At 36.2% G+C, this 21,172-nt stretch overlaps 1 protein-coding gene across 4 annotated transcripts in view; it reads right to left on the bottom strand.

Moving 5' to 3' along the window:
• Nucleotides 1–21,172, bottom strand: part of LOC149226756 (alpha,alpha-trehalose-phosphate synthase [UDP-forming] 1-like) — a 168,260-nt gene that overhangs the window by 81,136 nt on the left and 65,952 nt on the right. For all 4 annotated transcript variants that reach the window (XM_089377593.1, XM_089377594.1, XM_089377591.1 and 1 more), the window contains exons 7-8: nucleotides 16,926–17,113; nucleotides 12,751–12,868 (exon numbers count right to left, since the gene is read on the bottom strand). In XM_089377593.1, coding sequence (XP_089233719.1) covers nucleotides 12,751–12,868; nucleotides 16,926–17,113 — 306 coding nt within the window. The remainder of the gene's footprint in view (nucleotides 1–12,750; nucleotides 12,869–16,925; nucleotides 17,114–21,172) is intronic.

Here is a 21,172-nt window from a genome sequence, read left to right as displayed (position 1 = left end):
CCAAACTAGGAAGCCACAGCCTGTATCTTGTCTTGGAGAGGGACAGAACTTTGAAACATTGTTTGGAAGGGTACTGTGAGGCCTTGGGAGGGTTGGTAACTCTTCTTGAGGGCAGCATTTAGGAGAAAAAATAGGACAGGGGTGGGGTGCAGATGTAGAAGAGGTTTTGGGAGGGCAAACAAGGAGCTGGAGCAATGTGACAACAGTTCTAGCTAGCAACAAGACCTACAGCAGACTATTGCAAACTTACAGACCTCGGATCCCCTGGTTTAACCTCAAACTAGTACAAAATTTCGTGCATTTGAAGGAGCAGACCAAGGCCTCTAAGCACCAGACCTTCGCCTTGTTGCAAAAAAAAAGCACTAGTCTTCGACCTCTGAGCACCAGACCTTGGCCCTGTTGCAGAAGTAAAGGAGCACCAGACCTTGGCTTCTATAGATTTGTAGACCTCAAACTTTGATGTAACAAACTTGAAGAGAACTTTACAAATTTGTAAACCTTGACACATTGCAGATCTTGAAAACTCTTTGGAGCAATATTGAAGCCAATATTGGTGTAACTGTTGAAGAGTTTTTAATTGCACTGATTTAAAGTGTTGAAAAGTTTAACTAGGTTCGGTCTTCATAATGACATGTGTAATTATGATTTTATGTAAAGAATAAAAATAAAATTATTTTTGTAATGTTTGAATCATGGGTTGCATGATCAAGGAATTTTATTTTTAGTTAAGGCTCCCATTGTGAGCACTAAGGATTGGTCATAAAAGTCAATTGAGTCAACGTCATGTATGAAGGACCCTTCTTGGGCATGTTACATATGTATATGAATCATTGTAAGAGTCAAAAGACCCTCCAAGACCAAGCTCAAGCACTTCTAGCATGTCGGCCTTTAGATGGAGCAATTAGCCTACACCAAGGAGACATGTCAGCCTAGAACCCAGTCAAGTCAGCCTACAAGATGAAGGAAGAAGCCTATATATAGGGCACTCGGCCTCATTCAAGAAACGCACAACAAGAAGTCCAATCAAGGGGTCAATAGAAGCCTTATATCCAAGCGAAGGAGAGGGATCAAGATCGTGTTGGTCAAAGTTGTCATTGATGTCAATATGGCATTGTTGAAGATGATGAAAACCCTAAGTGAATAAATGAAACCCTAAATCTTATGGAAGCATGAATAAAGTCCTAAATTGTTAAAGGCAAGCCCTAGATATTTGATATCTAAGTGCATAAATGAAACCCTGAAGCTTATGTATGCATAAATAAAGTCCTAAATTGTTAAAGGAAAGCCTCAGAGTTTACAATCATTAAAACTGAGTTATGAAGCTCAAGCTTGAAGCAAGACAAACCACAGATTTGTAACATATCTTTGTGAGGCATGTGACAATGAACCTGTGATATATTTCCTCAGAATTGTGAGTTTTGGACCTGTGATACATCACCTCAACCTTGTGGACTGAAAGAGCCTTAAACCTGTAACATATCTTGGATAGATCTCGGATTGGGTGGAATAACAGTTCTGACCTGTGACTAAGCATTTCAAACAGAGTTAAATCTGCATATTTAGAACTTAATTTTTGCTTGACTCTTCAAAGCTTGGTAGAGTCCATTTAAGGCATTGTTTGACAACAACCCCGGAGCAGCCTCATTGAACTGCTTAGTGTCAGAATTGAAAAATATTTTGACAGTTCTTGGCATTTTTTTTAGAATAGTTTATTGGGCACAGTTTGGAGCAGATTTCAAGTGAGCTATTGGGCATCTGTTGAAGTAACCAGTGATAGACCTTAAAGAAGACTTTTGTGTAAAGACAATCTTGTGGCAGAATTGAAAGAACCTTGTTGAGGACCCATAGTGGTGCAGACCTTGGTTGAAGAACCTTTGGAGCAGGCTTGTTTTCAAAGCAAACATTGGAGACTTTTGATCTTGTTAGTGAAAAAGCCTTAAGGAGTATTAAAGGACAAACAAGATACACCTTGTTGAAGTGAAGACTTCTGAAGGAGTATAGGAGAACATCCTTTGAAGCCAGCATCAAGAAGCTTGTTGAAGATATCGTGAAGATATTGCGAAGACATCTTGGGAAAGCATTATTGAAGACTTAAACTGATCTTGAAGGCACCCTTGGAGATCATAATGCATTGTTGAAGGCCCTCATTAAGTGACGTTGAAGAAAATTGTTTGGGTGACATAAAGAGTTGTGGAGACATCTTCTGAGAATCATAAAGTTGTCATTGATGTGAAGGCTAATTTGAAGATATTGTCAAGGCTTATTGCAGAAGTTTTTGGGAAGCCTTGAAGAACCATTCAACCTACATTGAAGAGCTGAAGCAGATTGATAGGGTTGGTGCCCTAGAGGATAGGTGTCCTCAAGAAGATCAGGTTGGAGCCTGTGCCAGTGGAGAGGGTTGGAGCCCTAGAGGTTGGAGCATCATAAAGACAAGGTTGGAGCCTTGTAGAAGATAGGGTTGGAGCCTCATAAAGACCAAGTTGGAGCTTGGCACCATACAGGTCGAAGCCTGGTTGATTGAAGATTGGTGTCTTCATCTAGGGTTGTAACCCAAAACATTATTGTACTTGATTTATTGTAAAGAGGATTGGAGTCCTCATAAAACCTATTTAAAAAATTATTTATTTTGTTATGGTTCATTTTATGTTCTGTTCGTAAGTGATCTTAACTGGCATAAAAATAACAATTGTAAAAGAAATATTGATTCCCCACCCCTAAGTATTTCCAACAGATCGAAGAGAAAAACAAAGAAATTGCAAGCCTGTTTTGGGTAAAGTTTGTCACACGTGCGAGGAAGGGTTAGGGCATACACATATTGCGGAGAAGCCAAATTGCAGAACTTCAAGAGTCTGAGTTAAGGCAAGGAACTTATATATACTTCATGCCAAGTTAACATAGAGATCCTCTCTAGTTAAGTGAAGAAATAAAGGACATAATTTACCCTAAATCTATCAGTCAAGGAGGCTAAAAAGTTCAGATCTGTGTTGGAGGAGTGAAGAATAAACATTGAAGAAGAAATTGCAGCTGAATCATCAAAGGATTAACTTTGACTTGATGTTGACTTGGTCTTGGAGAGGTTGTTGAGTCAAGGGTCTTGGTCTTGGTATTCGTCAATTGAAATCTCTATAAGAAGAAGAATTCGTTTGGGTTTTCCTCTCAAGTTGGAGAGATTTTGGCCCTGGTTGATTTCCTACATTTTGTGTTTCTTGACTCTTTATTGTTTATGCTTTGATAGTTGTTTGATGAAGAAGAACACTATAATAATCTAATGAAAGAGAAGATCCTAATCTAAAGAAGTAAAAAGCATTCACAAGCAGTTATCATTATAGAGAAATCATCTAATCACTATGCCCTATATTTGTCAACATGGTATCAAAGCTAAGGTGACAAAGTCAAGCAACGGCATCTTATCAAGGGACACTCAAGGATCAAATCTCGAGAACGACATCAAAGAAAATCTAAGAAGATCATCTTGGAGTCAAGATCTACAAAGAAGTATCAAAACCATAGATCGAAGAAGAAGTCTACACCAGCAGAAGACTTGGGATCCTCAAGTCATCATCAAAAGACAAATCTCCCTCTCATTGAAGTAAGGATCTCACCCTTGAAGAAGATCATCCAAGAAGCATCAAGACATAATCGAGAAGTCATCATTGATCATCATCAACAAGGACAACACCATCAAAGGATCTAAAGTGATCTCCCTCTTTGTAGGATCAAGGACCATTCTTGACAACTATATTATCATGAAATTCAAGGAGGCAGCAAGTGGAGGAAGCATCTTCACAAGGAAAACAACAAATTGGTTGGGGCTTCAAACTATCTTGCATGGAAGAAAAGGACAGATCTGAATCTCACTGAAAATGAGGTTATGAATCATGTCAAAGGATCTATCACCAAACCAACGAAAGAAGATGCTCAAGCACTTGCAAAGTTTATGAAAGGGGAAGTGAGGACTCAAAGTATTCTCATAGAATCCATCAAGGATCCCCTCAATTCCATATTTATCTAAACTCGACACCTCAACAGAAATATATGACAAATTGGTAGAGTTGCTTTCTATAAGCACTGCAAGAGAAGCAACTAGAATGTCTTCAATAATAAAGATCTTCAAGCTGCCATCTCCTTCACCTTAGCTTTGATACCATGTTGGAAAATCAAGGTAATTGTAGATTAGAGTTGATTTTCCTTACTTGATAATTGCTTGTGATATTATGTTAACTTATTTTCTTCTTATTATGTTCTTTTCATCAAACAATTACCAAAACCATGAAGATCACAAGAAAATATAATGAACACAAGATATAGGCTCCAAGCCACGGCAAAACCCCTCGGAGGGGAAAACCCATAAAGAACTTCTTCTTTTCTTATAGAATCAACTCAAATGAGAAATCGAAGACCCAAACCTTAAGACCAAGACCCCCTCCAAGCACCAAGTTAGCCCTACAAAGTCACTTTCAAACAAGTCAAAGGTTAACCAAATCAACGAAGGTCAAACCACCTTCAATCTACTCCAAATCATAGTTTTGCCCTCTACCTCAGGTCTGAAATTCGGACCTGCAACTTCGGCCCCCAGCAGATCGCAGAAACCCTAGTTTTCTTGCACATGTGAGCAGAAATGAGTGCAAAAATCAAATTTTTGGTTTCTTAGTCTTTCTTCTCCTTAACCTTTGTTCCTTTTTCTTCTTGCTTCTTATTGTAGATTGAAGCTGAGATAATCGTTTTCAAGTGAGTCAAAGTCTCTTCTATATATATGCTTCTCATGAGGTTGAGTTAGGCCTCTTCTAGGCCGACTTCCTCTGGCAAGGCCGACTTGGTCTTGGAGGTCAACTTTGACATTCTAGACACAAAAATAATGCTTCTTTCTTGTTACAAATTTCTCAAATGGGTCTTATACATATGATAAAGACTTTCTTGACTAGTGACAAATAGTTTCTTGTCTTGAAAAACCCTAGAAGCATAAAATGTATGCCTGACCTAATTGACCAATTAAATGGAGCATGAAACCCATGCTAGAAAAGCAATATTTTTCTCTCTTCTTTTGCTTGTTACATAAGATATACATAATGTCATGAGTATAATGATAATTATGAAGACCGAAACTAGTTACATTTTCCAACAAAAATTAATGCATTAATTGTAATCATTGAAAACCATAATTATATTTATATTCTAAAAGTCGGTACCAATGTAATGAACAGTTGATGGGGACAGCAACTAGGGGTGACATTGGGTGAATGATGAGTTCGCATTTAGAACAACGAACATGACAACTTGACAAATAAGGTTACATGGTATTCGATACATGTGGAAATGAACTAAAAGTGCCCAGTATAATGTCTTCTTAATGGAAAATCTCTTCCTTGATGGTTATTTGTTTGGTAACGCCCTAGCCTAAACCATCATGGTTGAGAGCTCTTAATAGCGTGTTCTGGAAACTATTTGACCTAGATTCAACAACACATATCTCTTCTGTAATGTCATGATGATTACAAATGGGCAATGTTGTCGCCCAAATTGTACACTAGATTGCAACAACACTCAAGACAGGGGTTGTCACTCTGATCCTTGTCCTCTCCGTTTAAGTTGTCTCACCAAGTTGTCTCCTATACCACTTGTCGGGAACCAACAATTAAAGGAGACACAATTGAATGGCCTAGCAACTTGGTGAAAATTAAAGGCAAGTATAATTATTAAGCACCACTTGATTAGATTTAGTGAAATTATCAATTAGATACTAGTGCCTTAGGAGTCAATTTACTTGCACAATATGAATTAAAATTCCAAGCTAATGAATGAACAATTGTTGCAGGATGCAAATCTATCCTATATGAAGTGCAAGACCTAGATCTAAGTGAAATGCAGGATCTTGGTAAATTTTAGTTAAATGCCCTATCTAGATGAGTCCTTACTCTCAACTGTTTTGAAGTTAGTCTCGAATGTAGGTTGTAGAGAGAAGCCCACAAGAAGGAGGCTATGGCCTCATTAATGATATCTCCTGTAAGGTTCTAAAAACCCAAGTACCTTCATTCCTACAAGGGATTGTCCGCAAGGGAACTACACGATCACTTGTGTTAACCACAAATGAGGGTCTAAACTTCGCAAGTTGGGTGAGAAAGGTGGTCCTATCTTCTTACAACCAAGCTTATGCTTGGAGGTATATTTTAAATGTGCACTTCTAGTCCTAGAATGAAATGCAAGATGTGAGTGAATGCCTTAAAAGATATTATTAACCGAAATAAGTTCCTCAAACAAGATTTATTTGATTTCCAAACACTTATTATGATGCACAATTAGCAAGAGGAAATTGAGATTACAATGTCACGAAAGAGAGTGAGAAATATCCTTTACAAGAAACACACTTCAAGTTACTAATGCTCTTCAATGATATTCAATGTCAATAAACAATACTAATATCATTCATTAGCAAATCCCATGATTGAACCAATAGCAAGAGTTATTATGAGCATAATGGCAAGATTTACTTAAACTTGATATGTCAATTAGGAAAAAAAGAGACTATAATGACATTCACCACAATGATTAGGCAAGATTCTTACTTATGCCGATTAGATTTACTTCGTGCAATAATGAAACTAATGCTTATTTTGAGAGCCAATTAGAGCACACTTATCTTGAAATGACATTGCTAACGGTGATCTTCAAGAACAAAGGAGACCAATGGAATGCAAGATTAATGTTATCATGAACTTTACAATGATGCAAGGAGAACAAGATCAAGACATTCAAGGAGTCCTTTTAACAGTTCAAAGATAAACAAGATTTCACAAAAGCAAGCACTTTAACACTTTACCATAATGTTCCCAAGACTTAGAAATGAGTTCTGTTCAATGTTGGGCCCTTGAAATATGTTTTCTTACCACTGTTATTTTATATATCAGACCTTTATATGCTCAGATCAGACAGAAAATTCATATCAGCCTTTAGAAAACACTTGAGAGTGTCAACAATAGAAAAGCATAAATGTTTATTTAGCTTATGCAATGCCTTACATGTGCCTTACAGTGATTATGGATGATTATATTTAGATATTATATCACTGTTAAGAGCCACCTTCAGATCTGATTATCAAAACAGAGAGGAAAAGAGAGGACAAGAAGCAAACCCTTAGGCCTAGAGGCCTAGATGATTATATTTAGATATTATATCACTGTTAAGAGCCACTTTCAGATCTGATTATCAAAACAGAGAGGAAAAGAGAGGACAAGAAGCAAACCTTTAGGCCTAGAGGCCTAGTTGAATGGCTAGATGGACTTCCAATGTGTACTAGAGCTTCTTCAAGCACCTGCAACACAAATTATTAGCTTGAAAAATGATGGATCAGCCCTCTTATGACAGTGATTAGGGATTCTAAGGCTAATTGATAAGCTAGTAAAACTTCAAGCCACTTGAATCCTTCTTCAAGCCAATGATAAGTCTGTGAAACAAATTGTTAGCATGAAATACAATAGATTGATGGAAAAAATGATAAGCAAATCAATTCAAAAAACCTTGTCAAACTTACCATAAGCCTGCAAACACAAAGATTAGTGCCAAAATCAAATGCCAAAGCTTAAAAAATGAGCCCTCTAAGAACTGTGGCCTGGGGTTATAAGCCCATAAAGGACTGTGGCTGCCAAGAAAAGGCCTCAAAGGCCTGCGGCTAGGAGGAAAAACCCTCAAAAGGGCTTCTGCTAGGGAAACAAGCCCTGAAAGGGCTGCGGCTAAGGGGAAACAGGCCCTAAGGGGCTACAGCTGCAAGGAAAAGGCCTCAAAAGGCCTGTGGCTGCCAAGAAAAGCCCTCAAAGGGTTGCGGCTAGGAGAAATAGGGCCTCTAAGGCCTGCGGCCAGCCTCCAAGAGGCTAAAATCACACACGGAACCCCTACAATCACAAGATTAGCCCAGAAAATGATGAAAGTCACCTCTAGAAACCCTTCAAGGGCTGCGGCCTACCTTTTTTGACTGAATGTTGAGCAAATGATGCTTGGAATGGCTAGATCTAGCCATTCCAAGCATCATTTGCTCAACACTAGCCCTCAAAACCTTGGATCAGGCCCTCACACTTGGACGTATTGCTTCTTTGGGTTGGACGGCTTCTTTAGAGGCATAGAAACCCCTGAAACCCTAGCCATTTAAGCTAGGCGAGGATAGGGCTCTCCAAAATTTGATTTATGCTTCAAAACCTTGAGTTGTCACCTACACAAATGATAAATAGAAAGCCCAAATGCCCAATATATACAAAAAATTCGAATAAAACCCCAATACTATACAAAATAGAAATAATGGATTAGTATTAAAAATTAAAATACAAGGGTTAGAGGAAAAATGTATTTACAATTTTTTACAATATTTACAAAAATAAAATTTCTCTTATTAGCATATAAATCTTTGTAGCACAAGTAAATAAATGAGAGAATTTGAATAAATTTTAAATTTTGGCAAAACCTTCCTACATCAAATATTCGTTAGATCAAGACTTGAAGCCAAACGAAGTGTTATCCCCTCATAGTCTGTGAATTTCGGGTTTCCAAGGGCTGGAGCAACCTGTAGCTCAAATGCACTTCAAAAAATAGATTATTAGATCAAGAGGGATTCGACTCACACAACGGATCTATGAACCTGGAGATACCTGCCAGATCCCCTAGACCTAGAGTGCTTACTCTAGCCCAACACCTAAAGCAAGATACCTGTGCTAATAGATGTTCCTACTACTGGAAATTGAAATAATAATTATGCAATGTAATAGCTCAAAGCATAGAAAGATAAATCATCCAACACATACCACAAATCAGCAAATGAGAGACACCACAAATTGAACCCCAAAGTCTTATGCTTATATTACAAAATCCAACAGAGCCTTGCTCAGTACAAAGATAATTTTGATCTAGTTAGATCATTCATTGTTACAATGAGGAGCTCAAAGGCTTCCTTATATAGAAAAATAAGAGAGAAAACCCCTCCAAGTGGAAATAACGGCTAGTTGGGTTGATCCTCGTCAAAATAATCTCATCCATCGATCTTCTTTTGAAATAACTCGATCTCCTCTGTCGATTGAAATTTATTCTTTTTATTTTGAGGAAAAATTCGAATTTCTCTTAAAACCCCTTTTTTCCTAGTCCAAAAAATAATATTTTGGACTTTTATCCTCAAAAAATTCAATTTGACTTGACCACCATGGACCAAAGGGTCAATTTCTCTTCAAAAATGATTTTGTCTTTGGTGGAGGACCCTTAAAATTTAGTTCCTTATGGACCCACGAATTTTTTATCATTTTCCACTTGGAGAGAATTTAATTTCTCTCAAATTAATTTTTTTACTCAAATTGAATTAATTTTCTGGCTAATTATTTTCTTTCATTTTTGCCAGAAAAAAGTAATTAAAAGACTTAAGAGCGGAATAAATATTTTTCCACCCTCTAAGTGGATCTAAAAAATAATTTAGCCATGGTATCTAAATATGGGTAACCATGCACTAAACTATTCCTAGACACTTTTACATCAAAATATTACAACATCAACCCATAGAAGGGGAAATACACATTTGACATAGACCCTTGAGACTCAACCAAATTCTACGACAAGACATATGATCTAGTATGAAAAATACATAGACTCGATAAACACTAGGACTCACCTAAGACCTCATAAATGAGTTCCACCCTAGCTTTGGGGTATATCTGGGAGAAAAACTTTGCCAATTATCCATGTTTACAAACACACATAATTTGGGGAGGTTAAAAAACTCCCTAGGATGAAACCCTTTGAGAAGAATCATAGGCTTACCTAGGTGTTATTACATGGCTTAATAGTCATACTAGAATCATTTACAATAAATTTGCAAAATTTGGGATTACAATGATGAAAATGAAGCTAAATGATGACAATGATCTTGAAAAAAAATTGTCCACTGCTTTGTACTTTTCTTCTTGGAATTGTTGACATGTACATGGTCAACAGGAAAATCTAATTTGTCAATTTATGCTCTCTATTATTTCCTCTTACCCTCAGTGATACCACCACCAAATGGGTGATTATGATAGGTCAAACCCAATACAATTTATGTTTGGTTCCTAATTCCTCAACGTATTTGAAATCTTTATGTATCACCACCTATGTTGCATTGGTTTTGAGACAAGGAGCATCCCCCAAATAGCTAGAGTGCACCTACAAATTTTTCAAGGGGTGACAAGTTGGGGATGATAATTTAGAAATTTAAAAATTAGAATTCACAACAAACTAGTTGCTTCATGCTTGGAAGCTTAACAAGCTATACTATATAGTCTTATGCACACCCTTACCCTTGCCAATTCTGCAAAAGCCTGAGCAAATTGAAAATGGTCAAGTGGCATTCCATTATTGGCCGCTAGACATGAGCAAAATGCAGTTTAGCTTCAGGAAACTTAAGTGTAATTGTTTGCAATTTGCAATAAGGTCTAGGAAGATTCTATGAGACAGAGATCTATCTCTATAGCAGCTTTTCTTCCTCTTATTTCTTGTCAGTGATGAATATGTTAAAACATAAAAGGCATTCCTTCTTAACAGGCTTTCCATATTTTAACAGCTGTGTTGAAAACCACAATAAAACACTTTGGTTCTGTAAAGAGATTAGGTTCATATTTCAGATTAAGAAAGTGCAAACATTCGGTAATCGATCCAAGTCAATACTATCTAATTGTTTTCACAATGTTTGCGATAGATGGTGGAAGAATTAGACTTGAATGACTCATAGAAACCTATGTATAACATGCAAAAAATGAGATGACCCAAAAAATGAGAAAAACAAGAACAATAACTGCAAGGATCAGCCCTTTGGAATGCTGCATTTCCTTTCGTCTTGACACGGAAGCTTTGCCTATCATAATGCCATTGCTGAAAATACAATATTTCAATCACCATAAACCCAAATTGAAACCCATCATACAAAACCCATGCTTTGGGTTGCAGCTTACACAACAGATTTATATTAAGTGCAATACAATAGTAGTGGATGGGAAAATTTATCATAGTACTCAATCATCAATGTCCATGATTGTCAAAACTGAATATATATGCCAGAACATCCCCAAAATCTGTTTGAAACATTCCCAAGTCCCCAATGAAATCTCCAACAATTTGGGGATGTTTCCTAAGGACCCATAAGTCCACAAAATGTGGGAACGACAGTACACAGAATTTTTTAAAGGGAGAATTGGGGTGTGATGTGGAGAGCAGGGGTAAGGATCCCATGCAACATAGATCAGCACCATTCAATAGCAGCTAATGACAGTAGAGCTCACGATATCATGGCTCCGACAGCAGGCATTGTTTACTTGTATACTTCCTTCTTGAATTCCTCATGAGTTTTGGTCAGAGGATAACCTCTGCAAACTTTTTCCTTGGCTTTTTCTGTTGCATTTTTTTCTACTACAGCAATCTGACACTGGAAGGATTTGGTTCTGATTATTTTTTCTATGGTTCTGTAATTGTCCTACATTTATAGCCTATGTATTATTTTGTTGATTGGCATCAATATATGGTCAAAGACCTGGAATAATTGAAACTCTTAGATAAAGCATAAAATTTGGTTTCGGCACAAGTCTAGAAGTGCTCGTAAAAGAGCTATGATTCCAATGTAATCAATAATAATTCATTTCAAAAATGTCCAAGAATAGAGAGTTGAAATCTATAGAAAGTTGAAATCCATATAAGATAAATAATATATAGTTCGATAACTAAATAAGTGAGACGAAGAGATGATATTATTACAATGTAATAATATAAATATATGCATTAACTAACCATGAAAAGGAAGAATGTGTCTCTAACTTATTCATTGTTATTATGATTATAATCATATCTTATATTTATTGCATATTCTTTATTATTATTGTTATATCTTATATTTATTACATATTAATTAGTATTATTATGTAATGTTTATTTATGTATTTTATATTCACTCCACTTTATGCCAATTACCAATTCTTTTTCCACCTTTGCCAGCTTGAATAGTAAGGGAATAGTAATTACCAACAACAAAACTAGTAGAATTTCAAAGAATCTGCATGCTCCTAAGGTCTCCATAACAATGCCTCTCTTCGTGGATAACCAATTAGCATATATTGCTTATATTAAGGACTCCCTTGGCTTCTAATGTGCTTGTATCTTTCGATTGTCCAATTGACCTATTTAAATCATCGATAAACATTGATACAAGTAGATCTTATTAGAAAACTACATACGAAAAGGAACTTGAGTGCTGTGTTGCCCTCTAATTCAGATAAAATAAACAAAATTTCCAATCCAGTATCTAATTTTACCATGAAAAACAAATTAGTCAGTAAAATTGAGCAGAATCTGGTTAACAGAAGAATTGTGTTGAGGATTTATGTAAATCTTCTGAGACTTTTACTGATCACGGTATGCATTATTTTGTAAAACAAGTATGATTCAAGCAGCACATGATTTAGTTAGAAATCACAGTATCAGTATGACTGTTAGTTGTTCAGTGCCATCCTGGTTAAATTCGGATCAGTGAATCACTGTTATGACCAAAACACACAATTGCTGTCTTTTCTTTGTTCGAACTTACGGCATATACGTTGAGAACACATATGTTTATTCCCAAACAGTTATAACACTAGGATACCACCTTTACTTCTAGAAAAACAACAAATTATAATCAAAAACTTTTATGACAAGTGAGAGAAACCCATAAAAAATGTGCTTGATGAGAACTATATTTTATAGAGGCATGAATATGAATATTACCAATATAAGCAGTCGATTATTTGATTGTTCATACTTTTCAACAGCCTTGTCAACTGGAAGTTGAGGAGGTATATGACGAGTCCTTAGCTGAGCTTCCAGGATTGTATCATTCAATTCACTACAAGTCAAGGACTAGAGTTACTTATATGAATCATATACTTTCAAATGCCAACAAGGCACTAAAATCAAGCACCTAATCTGTAATTCAAATAAAGGAGCAGAAGTTCTTACAGATTCATTTTACTAGCATTCCATTAATGAATATTAAAAAATGTGCCATGTACATAAACCAAATCAGTAAAATTGATTCTCTGGTGTGTTCTTCGGCAATTTTTTATGACAAAAGTGTTCCAAGCAGTTTGGTAAATACACCCATCAATAATTGTCATCTTTTGAATACATTCATAAAAATGAGGATATAGATCGAATGAATTACAAACAAAAGAACAAAATCTGTGGAGTCAATCTAACAACCAATTATCTCTTCTCCTTTGTATCATATCACAATATGAACTTAAATGAGTGAGCAAGTACATATGTAGAATAGACAATAAGCATCTTCTTTCCCCATAATTGAAAATCTATAAAAGCAGATCTCATTTCATTAGCAAAAGGTGGATTCACAAGGGATAAAGAGCCCCAAAAGAGATACGTGGATGCACATAAACTATATATTCTTTTCAAAATTTAGAAATGTACAGTCAGCATTCTCTATTGTCGTCTTGGCTCTCCCTCTTTGTTTATATGTCTCCTCCTTTGCCCCTTGCATGCCATTTTGCATGTTCACATCTTTTTGTATGTGCCTTTCTTTTGATCTCTATATTCAATCGTATGCTCACATCAGAGAAAGAGCTCACTGGAAAATAAAGTGAAATGCATTGCATCTCTCCACACCACCAAAAACAACAGATTCAAAAGTAGCATGCTGATCACAACATTTTACATGATAAGATGAAGATTTAAAGAGGCCAGGATACAAGTAGATCTACTTTTGGCACATTTGGTTTTGAGAAAAGAATAAATGATTTGGTTGTATGGTTGAAGTTGTATATCGTTGCATAACTAATGTATGTATTTGGATAATAAAATCAAGGATTCTTTCCATTAGGCTCTACCAAAAATGTCATTGGAAGTTAATCCGACTTCATCCCAAGGATTAGTTTTATGAATTAGCTGGTGCATCAAATGATCATATTATTTTGTAGTACCAGCGTTTGTGGAAACCACTATAATGCCTGACTTGGATGAAAAATAGGGAACAGTTTCAATGCTTGTTGAATTATTGAGACAAAGCTTTCACATAGAAGACAAACAACCAGGACTTATTTCATAGGAAGAAAGTACGGGATGAGTAAAAGCTGGCTAGATGTTCTCAAGATGATGGCAATGGCATTGGGAAAGGATGCACAAAAAATAAGGATGAAAAAAAGCATGCAGCAACAACAAATCGCACCCCTTGAAATCACAAAAAAGTTAGGTATTTCATAGGAAGAAACTAGGGGATGAGTAAAAGCAGGCTACATGTTCTCAAGACAATGGCAATGATGTTGGGAAAGGAAGCACAAAAGAGAAGGAAGCAAAAAAAGCATGCAGCAATAAAAAATGGCACTCCTTGAAATCACAAAAATGTTAGGAGTATTACTCAATAAACTACATTTCTTTCTACCATAATACTGAAACACATGCACTTCAGCACATATCAGAATCATACTGTCATCCAACTATTGATTCAACTATAGCAAACAATATACACTTGGGAGCTTTATATATGTAGATGATGAATAACGTACATGATTTGAGCATTATGATTTACTGTAGGACAACTAATGTGTCACCTGAGCTGTAAAACAACACCACCAACCACCAAACCTATTGATTTACAATCTATATCTGAGCCCATGAGAAGAATTTTACATAGATGCATTATCATTGTATTCACATAATTCATTGTATTCACATTGATTTTTCTTCCTTTCCATCCATATACTCCCAAACTGTGGCTTTTCATGTCCCAATACTTCATGATTCCGCAAAGTTTCTTTCCTGGGCCAACATAGATGATGATTTTTCCATACCATGTGGTTCCAGAAATGAAAATATCTTCGGAAGCAGGGTTGCGGGGAAGCGGCTCCGCGCCCCCCTCCCCCCTTCAAACCCGCTCTCGGAGCGCACTCCCTTCAAGAGCGACTAGGGAGCGACCCCGGGAACGATATTTTCGCTCCTTAGCCTTTTTTGCAAAAAAAATTTGCAGTAACATTCCAAATGCAATTTTTTTCAAAGAAACAAATAATTTTTGAGTGGGGCAGCCTAATGATCAAGCCTATGGCCCTAGTATTGATAAGTAAAATTGACATTCTCCTCAATCTTCATTTTCATCTTTTTACTTAAATTTTTAACATTACCATGAAATGACTTAGGATGTTTGAGAGTGGTTCCAACCTCATTGGATTTCATATGGAGAAAGTAGAATTTTAGATCTCATTCAAAATCCAGCAGACTTATCAGTTTTTCAAGATTTCGGGATTGGGGTGATTGCAATGTTTACATTGGATTTTGTCATGTATTAGGGTGTGGAACTCGTATTTAATCAAAAGCACCAATCCCTCTATGTACCTTGATGTTAGTGACATTGGTTGTCAAACTCCTCAATCATGACCCTACTAAAAATGTACCCATCACTCAAACAAAATCTTGACTTGACATGCTATGTTTTTTCTATCTTATGTTAATGCTTAGAGGGTGATAATAATGACAAAAATCCTGATTTTCCAACAAGACTCAAAAATTAGACGTTTCTCGTGGCATTTAGCATTAGCAATAGATAATAGATTTACTTGTCTTTTCTAGTTTCTAGTAGTTTTTATAACTGTTGACTCTTTCATATTTATTATGATATTTTTTGTAAACAATATACGACAATTTAAGTTTGAGGTTTGAAGTTGGCAATTATAACTCATTGGTAATGAATTGTGAATATGATGCTTCGTGAAAATTGGAAGTTCCTTCATTTCATTTCGTTTTGTAACATTTCATTTCTTGTTAGATATTCTTTGTTGTAATGGTTACACTTAGCTTACAAGAACAACTTTGGTGATCGATGATGATAAATGTTATATATTGAATTTTGAAAGCTTGAAACTTTAAGATTGATGAATCATGAGATTCCATATATTGTATGTTACTAACTTGTGGACATGGTTGATGAAGATTATAACTTCTAGATGATTGATGTTATATGGTTCAATATATGTTTTTATGTTTTTTATATCTAATTCATCATTATACATGTTTTTTATATCTAATTCATCATTATGCATGTTTTTGTTGACATATATGCATCAAAATATAAAAGATATATATATTATATAAAAAATCACTCCCGCTCCCGCTCCCAAGTAACCTTTTCTGAAGGAAGCTTCCATGGAAGATGAAACATAAAGTTTACATGCAGATGCATGGATTTTCTGCTTAAATACAGGAAAATGGGAGTCTTAAAAATGGAAAGAGACACAACAATATATTATGGATTGAGAATAGCCACACAAAGATAATATTTGCAACGGAGAGACTTCTATATAATTATATCGACTAATCCAGTATAATTGAAAAATCAACATAACAAATTGTTTGGTAATCAAATAATGCCTCTCAAATATACTTCAAGATATGCTTAGTGCCTGCCAAAATACAAGGACTGAGAAACAGAAAAGCTGCAGAAACGCTTAGTAACTTAACCAAACTGAAAATGGACAAGGGGTCAGGAGAAAGAACACCTATATTTGATATAAGCAGGATCATTACAAATGATTCAAAAATTCATAAAGGGATTTACGGCAAGATCAGCTAAGAAACCCTGAAGCAAGTCTTGAAAATGACAAAACTGAACTACAGTAAGTACAGGTCCAAGCATCATTTTGTTCTGAAGCATGATAAAAACAAACTTTTGACAAATTGTACAGATCAGACACAGCGTGCTAGAACCCAACATGACAATGAAGAAAGAATACTGTAATCATTAACTTTAAAATGTCATCATGTATAGTCATTATTTCCCTGTTCAATGTGCAACTCCATGCAAGAGAAACTATTATTGAAGAAGCAAGCCAGTATTTACTAACAGAACTGCAACACACTATTCAGCAAACACAAATTCTCGAAAAATGCATATTATTTACCTAACAAATGTTTCAGCCCAGACCTGGGCAGTGTGAGTGGTAACATGCTCAAAGTTGTGCCTGTGCCTTTCCTCTCTCTCTTCTACTGGCATATTCATGGCAATGCCAATGGCAACTGCAACCTCAGAAATATTCCAAGGGTTTACAAGTATGGCTCCAGCTCCAAGAGACTGTGCAGCCCCAGCAAACTGTACAGTAAAATATTACAATTCAGAGCCTTCCATCCATAAAAATAGGACAATTATCATTAGGGACTGCTAGAAGTAATGACCTCTAATATCATATGAAAAAAGTGCAAGAACACATAAGCAAGCAAACCAAAGGCTGTCAACTCGCACAGGCTCTAAATATTTCTCCAAGGACCTAAAGTTAATAAGAACCTGAAGACTTATCTTACAAGACTAGAAAGAAATCTCTGATAGACCCCAAATCAGCTGACATGCTTTCAGAAGAAATGTCTCAATATTTTAAGTTCTCCTTGCATCTACTTGGTTGCTACATGACGTGTCACTAGTTTTATTTGGTACAAACGACCAGTAGTGACCCTCTAAACATTTTCAAAGTCACTGCATAGTCATGACTCATTATAAATGTCAAAATTCCATAGAATATTGCATCTGTGCAGTGTGCATGTACACAAAATGGCAATACAGACTACTATTGCAAACTAAATAAGTATTTGAAAATATTAAAATAACAACAAAATAGATGTTGACAATTAAATGTCAAATGATAAAAATAAAGAGCCAAAAGAACATAGGCATTCGGTGCAGCTGCACACCAAGTGAACTGAAGCTGCAAAACCCAATGTTTGGAGGAAGAGTTTGTTGAAATTTGGGCAGCTATGGGACAAATTTCCCATGAGAAACCCTACTGCCCCAAGGAGAACCCAAGGACCCAAAGGAAAGCCTAACTTGCCCCAAAGAGGATTTATTTTGGTCAAAAAAGAAAATTTCTATGGGATAAAAGAGAAATGTTATAATTAATTTGATTCTTTGGAAAATATTTTTAATAATGAAGAAATTGAATTTGGGGTTTCCCTCCAAAATTCTAGTCAACCTCTCAAATTTTCAAAGTCGATCTCCGAATCGGAGGACCTCATTGGCACAAAAAGGGACCCATCAATTAGTATAAATAAGCCCCCATTGAAGATCATTAGGGATATATCTAATGGTGTAATATCATAAGCTACATCTGAACATGCAGCTCACATCTTCGCTGAAGCTCACTATTATCTCTGAGTGGCTCATCTTTTATCTCTATCACACGAGTTGATTTCTCTACGGATCACATTCTACAAGCCCGCATTACATTTATTTTTTTTCGTGGCTCAAAGGTAAATCGCACAACTTCTTAAGGCATGTATCATACAGCATTGGTTCGGATCAAGTCTCCTCTGGATCGCATACCTCTCTATGACATGCAAATTATATCACAGTGGCTCGTATCCTCATTTTGAGGCTTGCACTCTTCACTCTATGATTTGCACTATATTACAGTGGCATTATACGCAAAGGCATCTCTCATTTACATACACAGTGGTATTGATGGAATCTCTTATATATCTATAGTGTCTTTGCTCATATATATACACATTGAGGCATCGCTTATATATATGCACGGTGGTACCACATCTCACGCTTCTTGTAGATCGCATTGGGCCTTTCGATGCTCCAAAAGTTCACATATATATATACTCTTTGTGTGGCAATGCATTATATTCTAGAGGCCTTGCTTGACTCTAAATCGCATTTCCCTGTAGATCAATTATTATGACTCTACTCTGTCGCAATTCTTTGTATCTCGATACATGATTTATGTAACTCAATTTATATGGTTTGATTCAATTCTTTGTGGCCCGACACATAATCTTTGTGGTATCAAATAGAGTAGCAATGTGGCTCAAATACACAGTGGCACCTATGGCATCGCTCATATATATTCATCGGCTCTCGTGCTTCTTTGTGGTTTGTATTCATATCTTTGTGATTCGTTGTGTTACATATGTTGGCTATGATTCTCATGAAAGGATGATTGTAAGTCAGAGGTATTTGTTTCTTGATATACGACAGTGAACTTTGAATGGTTGTGAACGGAAGCAACCTTTCCTTTGATCTTTATGACAATACCTTAATATATGCTAGTAAATTAGTTGTATGATGGTTGGCAATAACCCTAGATGATAGTGAAATATATGATGACCTTGCTATTATTATGACAGTGACCTTGCTATTATGATGACTGTGACCATGCTCCATGATGTCAGTGACCTTGATATATGATGATGACAGGGACCATGCTCTTATGATGACAGTGGCCTTATGATACATAACAATAATGATGACACTTGTCAGATAGCGAAGACTCCTATTGATAACACCTATTGCAGTGACATAGCTAATGTTGCATGAGACGGTGATATGATAGCAGCGCTCTTGAAGTTGTTTGATTATCAGAGGTCATATTGTTTAGTTCACAAATGAAGTTGTACACTAACTTGGGTTGGCTCTAGGTGTTGAGAAATCCTTTAGGGAAACATAAGTAGGGTTTTTATTATGTTGATTTCTATTTCTTTGACGTTTTCTTGTGAAATTTCTTATTAGTTCTTCTTTCCAATTATTAAGTTCTTATCATCAAGACAAATGCCAAACAATTAAGATCGCAAACACAAAAAAGAACACAAGATGTAGACACTCAACCAGGGCAAAACCCAGAAATTCTTCTTCTCTTCTTTAGGATCAAATCATATGAGACAACCTTGACCTTTGACCAAGACAAAGACTTTACCTCCATCCATCAAGCTAGCCTTCAAGAATTTTCCTTCAAGACAATGCAGAATCAATAGGTTGTTGGTCCATCAAACCATCCATCAAACTAATCAATTAGGGCTTTCGGTCCTTCTGCAATTCGAACTGCAATCTTAATCTTGTACCTTTGTATTGCAATGCTTCAATCCTTTCACACGTGTGACAGACATTAGGCTTCCTTGTTCTTTGTTGGGCTTTCCTTCACTTCTAGCTATGAGATAGGCTCATATTTATGATATTTGTGCTTCGTCCTTTCTTCTAGTTGTTGCAGATCCAAGTGATGTCAAATGAATCGAGTAGCACCTCTTATTTATAGTGGTTCTATCTTCATTAGTGAAGCTAACTTGATGTGTTTGATGTGCTTGAGGCCGACTTGATGGAGGAGGGGTTTATATGACCAAAAGAATTATTTTTTTTTGACTTCAGAAGCCCAATAAGGGTCTATTACATCAGGACTTTGACTTTGACTCATGACTCAACCCTAGAAGCCTTCAATGGAGGCTTCATTGAAGGCTTTACCTAGAAACAAAAATAAAATAAGTATGAAACACACGCTCATAAATTATTTTTCTTTTACAATAAATTTTCTTTTTCTTTCTTTTAACAAATACATGACTCAAGTACAATTATGAAGATTGACACTAGTTGCATTTCTCAACATTCCCTCTTAACTAGGGAGGTATTCATAATTGTTCAATCGGTACAAGGTTGACCTCAATTTGAAATGTTCTAAGAAGAATACAACAGCATATGCAATGCTTGGGATACCCTCACTGCCAAGGTATCCTCCCAACAGGGACTAAGGTGTCATCTAGGCATTTGCCACTATAGGTACCATCGGAATACAGCCCTGGTATCCATCTAACAAGATACCATCGAGGCCTCCATGCCCTAACACCAACCCTTACAAGGATCCAGATATCAACACTAAACAAGAGCTACAACTGATATCCTTCATCTGGGATCTAGAGTCTAGACATCAACAGAGATCTGAATACTAACCAAGCCATGATGTCCTCCCAAGTACCATCATACAAGCAGTTTTATGGTACTTCATCTCTCCCTTTCAACCAAATAAGTACGCCAACTTTTCAGGAAGAGATCAACATATCCACCAATCTGAGCATGCTCATAAAAACTAACTTCTTGTGGGAAGAGATTTCGTCAACACATCAACTACTTGTTCATCTGTTGGTACGTACTGTAGCTTCATAGCCCCAATCAGTTTTCAACCTTCCAATGTATATGATCTTGTATGCTAGCACAATCTTCGGGGTCTTCAACTACTCTAATGTTGCTTAGGTCATCACAATCTCCAAACATATTTTCACGAAATCTTTCTTCTTCAACTTCTTTAGCAACACCAAACTCAGCCTCAACACTTTTCAAAATATTCAATTCGTGTTCACAACTTCATCAATCACGAACACAACTTTATTA

Source organism: Pinus tabuliformis, chromosome J, assembly GCF_031772625.1.
Source record: "Pinus tabuliformis cultivar Carrire ecotype Pingquan chromosome J, CPIR1, whole genome shotgun sequence".
Taxonomy (NCBI): domain Eukaryota; kingdom Viridiplantae; phylum Streptophyta; class Pinopsida; order Pinales; family Pinaceae; genus Pinus; species Pinus tabuliformis.
The sequence above is the reverse complement of the archived record's forward strand: the minus strand, read 5'-3'. Positions and strand labels throughout refer to the sequence as shown.